At 41.6% G+C, this 13,598-nt stretch overlaps 5 protein-coding genes across 5 annotated transcripts; 3 read left to right on the top strand and 2 right to left on the bottom strand.

The window, feature by feature from the left end:
- Positions 1–92: 92 nt before the first annotated feature.
- Positions 93–2,141, bottom strand: LOC117571828 (probable RNA-binding protein CG14230). Its single transcript, XM_034254211.2, has 4 exons — positions 1,872–2,141; positions 1,523–1,812; positions 348–1,464; positions 93–283 (listed from the first exon to the last, which is right to left on the bottom strand). Exons 1-4 carry the CDS (start codon positions 2,062–2,064, stop codon positions 123–125), a joined length of 1,761 nt encoding a protein of 586 aa, XP_034110102.1. The 5' UTR covers positions 2,065–2,141; the 3' UTR covers positions 93–122.
- Positions 2,142–2,635: 494 nt separating this feature from the next.
- Positions 2,636–5,805, top strand: LOC117571836 (Golgi resident protein GCP60). The gene is made up of 4 exons (XM_034254225.2): positions 2,636–2,865; positions 2,933–3,360; positions 4,522–5,010; positions 5,081–5,805. Exons 1-4 carry the CDS (start codon positions 2,775–2,777, stop codon positions 5,528–5,530), a joined length of 1,458 nt encoding a protein of 485 aa, XP_034110116.1. The 5' UTR covers positions 2,636–2,774; the 3' UTR covers positions 5,531–5,805.
- Positions 5,806–6,066: 261 nt separating this feature from the next.
- On the top strand, positions 6,067–8,596 carry LOC117577862 (probable tRNA N6-adenosine threonylcarbamoyltransferase, mitochondrial). Its single transcript, XM_034262810.2, has 2 exons — positions 6,067–6,286; positions 6,339–8,596. Exons 1-2 carry the CDS (start codon positions 6,114–6,116, stop codon positions 7,378–7,380), a joined length of 1,215 nt encoding a protein of 404 aa, XP_034118701.1. The 5' UTR covers positions 6,067–6,113; the 3' UTR covers positions 7,381–8,596.
- On the bottom strand, positions 7,884–11,408 carry LOC117565070 (cdc42 homolog). The gene is made up of 3 exons (XM_034244020.2): positions 11,251–11,408; positions 9,276–9,592; positions 7,884–9,178 (listed from the first exon to the last, which is right to left on the bottom strand). Exons 2-3 carry the CDS (start codon positions 9,561–9,563, stop codon positions 8,891–8,893), a joined length of 576 nt encoding a protein of 191 aa, XP_034099911.1. The 5' UTR covers positions 9,564–9,592; positions 11,251–11,408; the 3' UTR covers positions 7,884–8,890.
- A 121-nt stretch (positions 11,409–11,529) lies between these two features.
- Positions 11,530–13,099, top strand: LOC117565078 (uncharacterized). The gene is made up of 2 exons (XM_034244030.2): positions 11,530–11,697; positions 12,006–13,099. The coding sequence occupies exons 1-2, from the start codon at positions 11,675–11,677 to the stop codon at positions 12,343–12,345; spliced, it is 363 nt and encodes a 120-aa protein (XP_034099921.1). The 5' UTR covers positions 11,530–11,674; the 3' UTR covers positions 12,346–13,099.
- Positions 13,100–13,598: the final 499 nt, after the last annotated feature.

Consider the following 13,598-nt stretch of genomic DNA (forward strand, 5'->3'; position numbering starts at 1 on the left):
ACGCATTTCTGGCAGGAACCAACATTTGCATGATGCGCCTGAAAGTATGCAATACGAAATGCACTCACGCACCGTATAACACTTGCGCAATTTAAAAAAATGTATAAACTTCAGTTATGTATTTATTTTTTACTTTTGCTTTTCTTCGCCGTCTTGCTGCCTGGCATCGCCTTCTGCGTCTTGGCAATCTTCTTGGTAATGAGCAGCTTCAGCCGCTTCTTGACCTCATCATAGTTCTCATTCTCCAACTCCGGTTTGCTCGACTTGAAGAATTTCGCACCCTCTGAAAGAACGGAAATGGAAATGAGCGAGACAGTTACTTTTCTCGTTAGTTTGCATTCAATTACCTTTCAAGCGAACATCGTTCTTGGGTATAAAGAATGATTCCAGTTGGATTTGTTGCTTCTTTTGCTTCTGCTTAACAACAGGTGCCTCGTTCTCCTTGGACGCTGTCGCCGGCTCTTCAGTGACTTCATCTTCCTCGTCACTGTCCGAGGAATCGTAGCTGAAGGGATTCGCCGATTGCAGGCCAAGTTTGCTACTGTTCGCCTTGCTGTTGACCAATATCTTCTCGTGACCGAGTTTCTCCAGCTGATCCTGTCGCTCGGCCGCAGCCTCCTCGTGACTGCTGCCAAACATGTCTAACAAACTGAATCCTTCACCGCGCATCTTTAGCGATTCCTTCAGTGTATCGGTGACCACATAGAAGGCGCTTTGCGAAACAGGCGCAGTCCCACTTGTGGCACTCTCCTCGACTGCCTCATCTGTGGATTGTTGGCGGATAACTTCGGGTTTCTTTGCCTTGGTTCTGAGCAGCTTTTGATGCTCCTCTTTGGCCGGATCAAAGCGCAACATTTTCTTGCTTTTCGATGCTTTTGACGGATCCGATTTGGCAGTGTCGATCTTACGTCCAATCACCTGCTCCAAGATGCCCATCTGCCAGTTGCGTTCACTCACCTCTTGCCCTGATTGTGGCTCATGGTGTTCCTCATCTTCCTGCTCATTCTCATCCTCATCGTTTTCGTCGTCGGCGACAAAGTTCGACGTAATCCGAAATCTGGGATCGAGACTCTGTTTGCTTTGCATCTCCACAAGACGTTCACCTTTCTTGCCACTGTGCTGTGGCAGCTGAAAGCCTTCCGCGTCCTCCTCCTCCTCATCATCATCATCGAAGAGATCCATCTTTGTTTGCTTTTTCTGCTTCTGCTGCTCTTCTTCGTCGTCGTCCTCTTCGGCATCGCTAAATTTGATGCGCTTCGCTTGCCCCGCTTCGGAGGAGAGCGCAATCTGTATGGCGGATTTCTTTTGCTGATGCTGTTGCTGCATTTTGTTCAACGACTCCTTGCGTTTCTGGTCCGCAATTGTCGCCTTCGCATCAAGATTGGCTTTCTTCTGCTTCGCTGGCTTCTTGTGCTGTTCGATGATGTGCAGCGGCTTTACATCCTGCTCCTGTTGTATGACAATCTGCAAAACAAAGGCACACGCTGTAGTAAATGTTAATTTACTAATGAGGACAACTTACTTTGCCATTGTGCATGGAGTTGGCGGCACGTTTCTTGGTGATCAGCAGCTCGATCGGCACTTCGTCATCGTTAATCTCCTCGTGCTCACCAAACACGCGTCGTTTGTTCTGCGTATTCTGTGCTAGCAGCCGGGAACTGCTCTGGTAATCATTGTGTGCATCCGTCTGTTGCTGTCCATCCTGCTGCCCTTCGTCACGTTCACGCTTCAAGCGATCGAGAAACGATTCTTTGGCCAACGAGACTTTCAATTTGTAGCCATGCAGCTTCTGCCAGTTTAACTCATTGAGGCCTAAAAAAAACAAAGAGTTCAAATTAGCTAACTATATATCTTTTACGATCCAAACTTACAATAATGTGCATCGTCGGTTTGAACGGTGACGAAGGCAATCACTTTGGTCACCGTTTCTCCAGCGTCAATAATTTGCTCTTTCGTTTTTAGCTCGACGCGCTCTACATGGCCATAGTCCTGGAACAATGATCGCAGATCCTGCTCTGTGGTTCGACTGGGCAAGTCAGCCAAGAAGAAACGTGTGCTTCCCATATTATTGTTTGCAATTAACTTGCCAGCGAAATGATCGCACGTGTATCTTACAATTCACAGCACTCAGCTGGGCGGTAGTGTTGTGCGGTAGTGTTGCAAAATATGCAACAGTAATCGATAGCATGCAAATCATCGCACGAATTGCTGTGACGTCACAAACAAAATTTAAATAGATGCGTGTGAGAGCCGTTTGCTGTCACAATGTTTGGCAATAAATGTACAATAAATTCACAACACTACTGCACGTAAGCGTAGTATTCAATTTCGAAAATAAAAGTATCTATTGTGGCTCTTACTGCAGTGTGACGTGTCGATAATCCCACCTACCGTCGTTAGAGTTTCGATAGAAACATACAGCTGTTTGAAATGTGACCATTTACGACATATTGCATAAAATATCTTATGTTTTCAAGCCAAAATTAAATGAAACATACATTGTAGTGTATTGTCAATCTTTAACTAATTTCAAATGTATTTGTTATTTAATGGCATAAGTAAGAAAAGTGCAGTAAACACTGGTATAATAATTTGAGCCATTTGGTATAATTGAATGGTCAATGCAACGGTCACACTGCCGGCCACACACACATACGGGCAAACGCACACAGTCAGACTTTATTATTTATTTTTGTTTTCTCTGCTGTGCGAATTATTTTTGTAACAGCAGCCAGGATAATTAATTGCAAGGACAGGAAGAAAAAACGGCAAGCATGGAGAACAAAAGCCCCACAGCACCGGCTTTGGAGAAATGGGGATTTCCACTACAGGAGCTGTATCGTCTCGCCTTTACATTCTACAAACGTAAGTGCGGGGAAAATTGGCATTTTGATTTATTTGGCTTCTCACTCTTAACATTTGCGATCTGCAGAGAACTCGGGCAAAGCGATTCATTTATCATACGAGGATAATCTCAAGCTGATTGCATTTAAGCAACAGGCACAACTCGGACCCTTTAACACCAACGATGCGCCGGCTTTGGGAGTTCTCGATGTGATTGGACGCGACAGGCAACAGCATTGGCAGCTGTTGGGCGACATCACGCGAGAGCAGGCGCAGGAGGGATTCATCGATCTGCTGGACACCATGTGCAGTGCATTCCGACCATACATCGAGGCGGTGCGTCAGAATCGTGACGACACCCTGAAGGACGAACTGCGTCGCATGGAGCTGGAGAAGGAGGCGAGAGAGCGACGCGAGCGGGAACAGCAGCAGCTGCTCGAGGAGGGCTACAAGGAGGAATTGCAGCGACGCCAGCTGCAGGATGCACTCAACAAGCAGACCTATCAGCAGTTCAAGGTAAGTGACACCGACTTCCAAATACCCTAACCATCTACATATATAACCAAGAGACAGTTTCTGAGAGTAGCTGAAGTACTATTTCTCTGTTTCTCATTTAAAAGCATAAATGAAATGAACAAAATTCTTTTTTAACGAACAAACAAAATATCAGTAACGATTTTACGACTTTACTTCAAGGATAATTATTTATTTTGAGTTATTTTTTTATTATTTTTAAACCATATTGATAAAACAAAACAGCTAAAAAATAATAAATTCAAATCAATTATAGTTCTGTGTTAGTCACATATTAGCCGTTGATATAAATGAATCACAAAAAAAAACTTCTTATCACAAAAAAAAACCTAATGGTACCTTTGGAAACAATGTTTTCTTTTGAAGTACATATGTTTAAATCAATTTTATAAATAAAAATAAATGGTAATCTAGGAAAAAAAGTTTTCCTTTGAATTACACATGTTTTAAATCAATTTTATCAACAAAATTTAATTTTAACTTTTGAAATACAGTTCTTTTATGTTTTAAATCAATTTTATCCAAAAAACTTAATGATTACTTTTGAAATAAAAGTTTTCATATGAAGTACATATTTTTAAGTCAAGTTTATCACATTTTTTATAATATTTTCGTAATTTTTGAATTGAACTTTAATTACTAAATGATGAATTATTCAGAAAAACACATAAATATGATAAATTTAGATTTACTAAGGAAAGCTTTAAAATTTCAATGAATATTAATTACTTTTCCTGCACTTGAAGCTTCGGATTGTTTCCAATTCTTTAGCTCTCCCGAATTGACAGAGTTCGAGAACAGACAGAAGACAGAGTAGACGGACAACTGAACCTTGGCAATAACTCATAATAGACTTCTAGGTAGCTTTTTCCTAGGTAGCCAACCTATTGATTTTGTGAGGCAGGACGAGAGAGAAGAGAGAGAGGGGAAACTTGTTGCACCTGTTGTCAAAGTCGACGCCGACTCAGTAAATGTGTCAATAATGAATGGTAATTGCTGTTGTTGGGGTTGGGGGGTTGGGATTAGAGGTCTTTGGGGGATGGGCGCTTCATGGCGAGACTGTTGAATGAGGTCACGACCCAATTACGCCGAGTGAGTGAATACACAAAAGAACTAAAACACACTTAACATTTCATTCTACAGCTGTACGCAGAGAAGCAGTTTCCTGGCAATCCCGAGCAGCAGGCGGTGCTCATACATCAGCTGCAGCGGGAGCATTATCATCAGTATATGCAGCAGCTGCATCTGCAGCAACAGAGTCATCCGCCTCCCAATTCCAATCAGAGCGAACAGGAGCAAATGCCGCCGCACCAGGAGCCGGAGAAGCTGCCTCAGCAGGATCAGCTGCAGAGCGGCAACAACAGCAACAACAACAACAGCAACAGCAGCGTTAATCTGGCCAATGCCATGGAGGGATTGCAACTGAATGAACAGCAGCAACAACAACATCAGCAGCAGCATCAGCATGAGCAGCAAGCGACAGCTCATCATGAGGTGGAGGAGTACGATGATTATGTGATGATACGTCCAGCCAAGATCTGGACACGTCCAGACATCGACCAGTTCAAGACTGAAGTGTCCGCCGGCGATGGCGATGGCGTCATTACCATCGGCCATGGCGATACGGTAACGGTGAGCAAAACACTCCTCATTCATCCATGATTACACCTGCCTAAGTGCGCAATCTCTTCGTTTCCGACAGGTGCGTGTGCCCACCAATCTCAATGGCAAGTGCATCTTCTGGGAGTTTGCCACCGATAACTATGACATTGGTTTCGGCATCTACTTTGAATGGGCCAAACCTATCACCAATGAGGTGACGGTGCATGTGAGCGACAGCGATGAGGACGAGGACTGTGTGGATGAGGATTATCTATCGACCACCGAGGATCTGGAGTCTGGCTCTTTGTCCCACGATCGCAGCGTCCAAGCGGCGGCTGCTGCACACAATGCAGCTTCGGCGGCGGCTGCAGCTGCTTCCAAGGCGCCCATTTCGATAATTGTGCCAATCTATAGGCGTGAGTGCTACAACGAGGTGTATGTGGGTTCGCATTCCTATCCCGGTGAGGGTGTCTATTTGCTGAAATTCGACAATAGCTACAGCATTTGGCGTTCCAAAACGCTCTATTATCGCGTCTACTACGAACGATAAGCAAACGAATTGAATCGAACCGATTAGCGATAGAAGCGCCAAAACAAAAATTTAACTCCAGTTCGAACTGGTCACACTTAAAACACTGTCGTGCAGCAGGCCGGCAACCTGACACACTTATGTGTGTGTGTGTGTTTCGAGGGATGTGTGCAAATATGCATCAAATTGGTAACTGCACACAATTTTCAATTTGCATCAACAAAATGATTAAATCAATATTATTTATTATATAGTTTTCAAAATACAATAAATGTATGTACATACTGCTGATGTATGTGTATTTAAAACCAGCCAAATCAATAATTAATGTCAAACACAAAACATTTGACCACACAAAAGTGCTGATCCATTCAAATGGCGCAAAAATTGCAATCGATTATCAATGCCAGCCAGTGTTGCCAGACAGTTGCGACTGGCGTCGATAAGGGATTAATGCCAGCCAGTGTTGCCAGATGTCACACATTCAGACAGCTGCGACATGTATCGAAAATGTCTGCCATCGATTACCGATTAATGACACCCAGCGTTGCCAGATGTCACACATTCAAAAAGCCGGCTATCTCATATTATTGTTATTGTTATTATGTATGCGACGGCAAATCAAGTGCTTCGAAATGCGCGTTTCTCAAGTCGCCGCGCCGTGAGCTATGTGCTGGGCATCGAGACATCCTGCGATGACACCGGGATTGCCATAGTCGACACGGCAGGAAAGGTCCACGCCAATGTCTTGGAATCCCAACAAGAGTTTCACACGCGGTAAGTGACGAAAAGTTCAATGAAACTTTTGAAATATGTTGTTTGTTTCTAGCTATGGCGGCATTATACCACCACGGGCACAGGATCTGCATCGGGCACGCATCGCTGACGCCTTTGAACGCTGCCTGGCGGAGTCGCAGTTGCAGCCTGAACAACTGGCGGCCATTGCGGTGACCACTCGTCCCGGGCTACCGCTCAGCTTGGTGGTGGGATTGCGTTACGCTCGCCATTTGGCACGTCGCCATCAGAAGCCGCTGCTGGCCGTGCATCACATGGAGGCGCATGCACTGCAAGCACGCATGGAGCACATTGAAGATCTCCAGTATCCGTATCTCTGTCTGCTCATCAGTGGCGGCCACAGTCAGCTGGCGATGGTCTATGGACCCGGACGACTGACCCTGCTGGGTGAGACACTGGATGATGCACCCGGCGAGGCATTCGACAAGATTGCGCGACGTCTGCGACTTTATGTGCTGCCCCAGTATCGTCTGTGGAACGGTGGACGAGCCGTGGAGCATGCCGCACAATTTGCCCGCAATCCCGATGCTTACGAGTTTCCGCTTCCCCTGGCGCGGCAACGCAACTGCAATTTTAGCTTTGCGGGCATCAAGAACAATGCGTTTCGTGCCATCCGCCACCAGGAGCGGAATGAACGCACCCCAGTCGATGGCATCATAAGCAACTATAGCGATTTCTGTGCGGGATTACTGCGCGCCGTCTCCCGGCATCTGATGCATCGCACACAACGGGCTTTGGAGTTCTGCCTGCAACCAGAGATGAATCTATTCGGCCAGGCGCCACCTACGCTCGTCGTCTCCGGCGGAGTGGCCAACAACGATGTGATCTTTGCGAATCTGGAGCATCTGGCCAAGCAGTACAATTGTCGCTGCTTCAGGCCATCGAAACGCTACTGCTCCGACAATGGCGTCATGATTGCCTGGCATGGCATCGAGCAGCTGCAACATGGCATTAAACCCGTCTCCAGCCACGATGTGGACAATATTCAGGTGGAGGGCAGCGCGGGATTTCACGAGTCCGCAATGGAAAGGCTCCAGGAGGCAGCCATCAAGTGCAGATGGGTGCAGCCGCTGTGAAGCAAAGTCTTGGATAGAAATCCTCCAAGGAGTTGTAATTCAATTAAAAGCTAATCTGTGGGTGTTCCTTCTTCAAGTTGGAAGGAGTCAGATGAAATCCTGTGCAACAAGTGGAAGGCATCCGGAGTCACCAAAGTTGCTGAAAGACTGACGAACTCCAGGTCAAACTCGTCACATTAAACAATATAAGTTGATATATATATTTGTTGTTGTTTTTGTTTTTTTTTTTATTATAATATCTGAAATCAATAATGTCAAATGTCTAAGGTCTAAAAAAAAAATGTAAAAATTGATAATGTATACATATAAAAATATTAAAAAATGCATTAGTTCGTTTTTTTTTCTTTTTGTTGTTGGTTGTTCATTTTTTGTTGTTTATGCTGAACTACAATACAATTTTTTTTCTTTCTTTCATTTGCTTTTTCCATTTAACTTGCGCATTTCGCTGCTGTTTGTTGTTGTTGTTGTTTTTATGGATTATTAATATACTTATATACTTAAGATTTTGAATTGTTTTCCGTTTCGTTTCTCATCCTATTTTTTTGTTTTTATTGTTTTGTTTTGCAATTCTTGCTGGTTGTTGTTGTTGTTGCTTCTGTTTATTATTATTATTGTTGTTACTTATATATTTCAATACTCTTACGTTTTTCTTTTGTTTGTTTTTTATTACATAATAGCGTTTACATACAATGACGCGTTATCCTTTTATTAAATTATTTATGTGTGTGTTGTGTTCTGTGTGTGAATGCTTCTATGCTTCTTCTTCTTGTTTGTTTTTGCTTTATATTTTTTATTGCTGTCTCTCCCTTCACACTTCTTCTGGGCTTTCTTTCCTCTCCTAGTTCATTAGGTTAGGTTATTTGTTATTATTTTATACTTTTTATATATAGTTATGCAAAACAGAAAATTGCATACTTTTTTCTTCTTCCTCCTCCTCTCTCTCTCTTCCTCTATCATTTGCATCATTCAATTTTCTCTTGATTTTTTTTTTGTGTTTTTGTTTTTTCTTCTCTTAATTTTGTATATATGTATATATAAATAATTTGTTTGCTATATTGTTATTGTTGTTTGTTTTTTGCTTATTTCTTCATTGTTTTGTTGTTCATCTTATAAGAAAATTGCGCCAAAAAAAAAAAAGAAAACAAAACAAAAAGTTTGGAAAGGTAGGGAAATTGAATGTAATGCTACATTCGAAAGTTGGGGCACGAGGGGACAAGGGGGGCAAAAACAAAACATATAATTTAAATCATAATTTGACGATTAGCTGGCAAACGCATTTTAAGCTGGGGTTTTGAAGCGAGTATATCGATTAATACAATTTAAAAGGGGCGCGGGGGGATACATACATATATAATGTTATATATATATATATATACATATATGTATAAAAGATATATGGATATATATATGTGTATATGTATAGTTAGCATATTGCAATTTGTTTGTTTTAAGGACGAAGAAGAAGAAATAAAAAACAAGCGAAATGACAACAAACAAAACAGAGAAACTCTTAGAGGAATTTGCATCTCCTCCTCTTGGTTGGCTCTGGTGGCTCCAAAGCAGCGAGTATGGCCTCATCGAACACATTTTTCAGGCCCTTCTGTGTGAGAGCCGAGCATTCCACATATTTGACGGCCTTCAGCTCCTTGGCCAGTTTCTCGCCCTGCTCCGATGTGATTGGCTTCTGCTTGTTCTTCGCCAGCTTTTCCAATGTGCTCGTCTCGTCGCGCAAATCGATTTGTGTGCCAACCAGCAGGAACGGCGTCTTCTGACAATGGTGCGTTATCTCAGGCACCCACTGAACGGAAGAGGAACAAATTAATAAACGATGGCAATGTGAATGGCGATAATGATGATAACGATATCGCTATCGATATCGATAACGATTGTATTACCTTCTCCTTAACGTTCTCGAACGAACTGGGACTGACGACCGAGAAGCAGACGAGAAATACATCCGTTTGCGGATATGACAGCGGACGCAGACGATCGTAATCCTCCTGTCCGGCCGTATCAAACAATCCGAGCGTATATGGCTCGCCGCCAATCATCACGGTAACCGCATAATTGTCGAATACAGTTGGCACATATTCCGATGGAAATTTGTTGGTTGTGTATGAGATTAGGAGGCAGGTCTTGCCCACAGCGCCATCCCCAACGACCACACACTTGATGGTTTGCATACCGAACGAGTTAGCTGACAAAGCGCTTTCTAAGAAGAAATGACACAAAATATTATTATTATGATTATAACATATAAAAATAATGGGGACACACTTGTCACAAAGTTTGCAATTCACAACTTGTGGGTTTATCGAGAATTAGAATCGAATATAAAAATAATACGAAGATATTTCTACATATCTTCACTTTATGTGCAAATATATATTTTATGTATTTATAAGAATTTATAAGAACTGTGCAAATATGTTTATATTATTTTTTGTATTTATAACAATCTATGAACTATGCAAATAGTGTGGACACACTGCACATAAACTTCCCACAGCTTACATATGTATTACTGTCCACAGCCCGCCCCCCGATCGCAGTTACAACAATTTGCTGATTGGAATTGGAGTTGAGAAGTGCATTATAGCGAAAAATGTCTATATATAAAGGCTTCACTTTATCTGAACTATATTATACAATGTACATGTGTGTGCGTCTGTATGTGTGTGTCGCTCATATGCCTTAATTACTTTTGCAACGGGTGTGGATGGACAAGGGGATGAGAATGACAGGCAAGGCGCTAAGAGGGAGTGGAGACACTGGTAGCAAAACGTTTGGTGGGAGTGTTGCTTTGTTATTATCCCAGCCCCAATGTACACACAGACACACACACAGGCACATATCAATGCAATGCAGAGACGAAAATTGCGATTTACTTGTAATTTTTTATACACAAATGTAAGTATTTTTGCTGAACTATTTATTGTCTTATCTATGCGAACGAGTTGTATCTGCGGAACTTTGTACAACGCACATACACACCCACACACACACACACAACCGGGCGGTATCGTCAACGTCGTCGTTGTCGCCACCGCGCCGCCGGCTTCCTTTTTTTTTTAGTGGAGCATAAGCAGAGAATTCACACAGGCGATGGCGATGACTCAAGCTGCGTATGTGTTTGTGCAGAATGAAAGAAAAAAAAAACACACACACCAACACACACAGAGTACTTAGATAAGCTCGCAGGCAGTTCTAATATGAAATATGCAGCGCTCTCTTTCCCCCACCAACAACAAAACACACACACTTACACGCAATGCATGCATGTGACATACACAAGAACACTGCAATGCGTATGTGTGTGTGTGTGTGTTCGTTTAGTGCGTAAGCGCGTGTGTGTGGGTTTTCGAAGCGTAGTTTTGACTGTAGCAAATATGCTAATTTATTTTGACACAAATGCACTTGTGTACAAATACAGGCAGAAACGCCTGTAGGTGTTTACGCTTGTGTGTGTGCATACATACACAGAGACGTGCATACACATAAGTTTACAACAATTAGAAAGCCAAGCGCAAGCGAACGAAATGCACAAATTAAAAGGCACAAAATTTCGAAAATTCGCCAGCAGCAAGAATGAAATTAAACCAATAGTCTTTTTTTCACTTTTTAACAAACACTGACGCACACTGAACACACACACACACTCATTTACGCACACACTGACGTGCAGACAAGCAGAAGCAGAAGAAGCAGCCAAAGCAGTCATCGTTAACATTTTTCGTTACTTTTCACTTCAGAATTTTCTCTTTCTTTTGCACACAGCAGCAGCATATGTGTATATAAATTGTAGATAATTGTGATACACGAATTTTGTGTGTTTTCATAACCGAATTGAACTTCCGCAATTTTACTTACAAATTGGTTTTTGGATTGAAAACGGCAACAAATATGATCTTTCTTTTTTTTGGGCTGGGTTGGGCGTCGATTCGTATAGAAAACTACTATTTTTCTTTTGTGTGTTCGTTCATTCGTTCTCTCCAGCAAATAGTAATCTGTATGCGTGCGAATGACGAAGCACAGGGTTGCCACAGCGATAGTCATTCAGTCGTCGCAATTTGACGTTTACAAATGGCAACGCCCTGTGCAATCGCTGCGATATGGTGTTGCCACTGTGTTCGAATGCAACTCTCCCATATGTCATTTAGAACAAGAACAAGAGAATATCAGCAGAGCAGAGCAAAGTAGCAGCGCAGCGCAGCGACGACAACAAAGTAAATCAACCAAATTTACTCGTCGTTAGCAGCCAATTGAAAGTGATCCAAAGGGGTATGACATCGAAATGGCTGGATTTTTAAGAACAAGGTAAGAGGACAATTGTTAAAAAAATAATAGAAATTACACTACCATTTATTCAACTACGACTCGAACCCAAAAGTCGCAGCACATGCACATACAAACACAAATACGCACACATACGCACTTAATATATATATATATATATATATAGGTGAGTACATGCAAACGCATGTAGTGGGTATGCATGTATGTGTGCACATACTACGATTAACGCGACAGTGACCTGCAATGCATTTGCATTGGTGCAAAATCGTTTTCCCTATTGTTAACTGTGCATACATTATAAAAACATACGTTTTTTTTTTGCTTCGCAGAAAACGAAGCCGTGAAGATGATCTGCCTTGCGAATCAACGCCACTGTCGAAGCGTATTAACAATCTGCATTTGACATACGATGATGGCAATAGCAGCAGTAGCAGCAATTGCAGCATACCTAATTTAATCAATGATAACAACAACTATATAATACCAAGCATCACTGCCGGAGTGGGAGCTGTAGGAGGAGCAGCTGGAGGAGGATGTTCACTTGAAGTTATTGGTGGCATATATGAGTATAATCCTGAATTAAATGCCGATCAAAATCCGTATTATTATGAAAAAAATAAGATGTTGTACGACTTGCATGTGGAACGTGTCAAGCGAAATAATCACTGATTTTGAAGACACACATTTTTTATACGATTTATGTTTGTTAATTGTCATAATTGCACGTGATAAAAAATTCATTTAACATTATTTAAAATCAATCTCATTAAAGAAAAAACACTTACAAATGCAACTAAAATACACGTTAAATCAAAAAGAAACAACAAACCAACAAAACACCAATATATCACAAGTATGCCTAATGCAATCGTAAATAGAAAATACACAATTGCAATTCTGATAGTTGGATAGTGCCAATAATTCATAGGAAATCTCAGATGGAATAGTTTGCCGACGATCAATCGATCTTCTCTATCGTAAATAGTAGTTGTTCTCTCTCTCAGTCGTTTTGATTGAACTTTATATTTGAGTCGTATATTGCAACGATTATTTTATAAATGCGCAATCAAAATTGTTGAATGAATGTGTTCGAAATAAATCTGTAATAATAGACCTCGTGACACACTTAAAATACATACATCATATACATATATATATATATAGTTACTCATCTTGAACCTAAATGTATACAATATTAAGACTTAACAAAAATTGCTTGCACACATTAGGCGTTCAATATACATATATCTATCTTTATCTGCTCTTCAAGCTTAATAGACAAAGCAATTCTTTACAAACATCTAGAATTACGCGCAAGAGTGCTTAACTGATACCACATTATATAGTTGTAAGTTATGTATATTAAGCCATGCAAGAGGTAGCAATACTGTTAATAAAGTATTATAAGAATTTTCCAAATGTATTTCACTAAATTGTTCAAACTGATCGATTGGATACCACTGTGCGGCCGCCGCACATCGTCCATCGTGATTGTTGTTGTTTCTCAATTGTGACAGCAGCTCAAGCCCAACAACAAAATCGAACGCCGAACAGTGCTGACGCTTTAGCATCTTTCACGCCAATCAGCCAGAAACTAAAAGCTAGACCACAACAACAAAATTCTTATGGACATCATGTTGTTGACCGACATATTCATCATATTTTTATGGCAATAATAAATAAATAAAATATTCATTCATAATTTGTTTTTACTATCGCTATAAGGTTTGCACGGAATTTAGCTATTTTGTGATGCAGCCGAGTTGGCAACACTTACGGTGAATGGATGTGCCTGCTCGCTCTTTGACAACACAGCGATGCGACTTCGCTCTCTCTTGCTCTCCTTGGTCCGTCGCACGCATACATATGTAAATACTAAATGAATGTTATTGTGTGTGTAGAAAGCACGCGCGCACACATAA

The sequence above is a fragment of the Drosophila albomicans genome, chromosome X (genome assembly GCF_009650485.2).
Source record: "Drosophila albomicans strain 15112-1751.03 chromosome X, ASM965048v2, whole genome shotgun sequence".
NCBI lineage: Eukaryota > Metazoa > Arthropoda > Insecta > Diptera > Drosophilidae > Drosophila > Drosophila albomicans.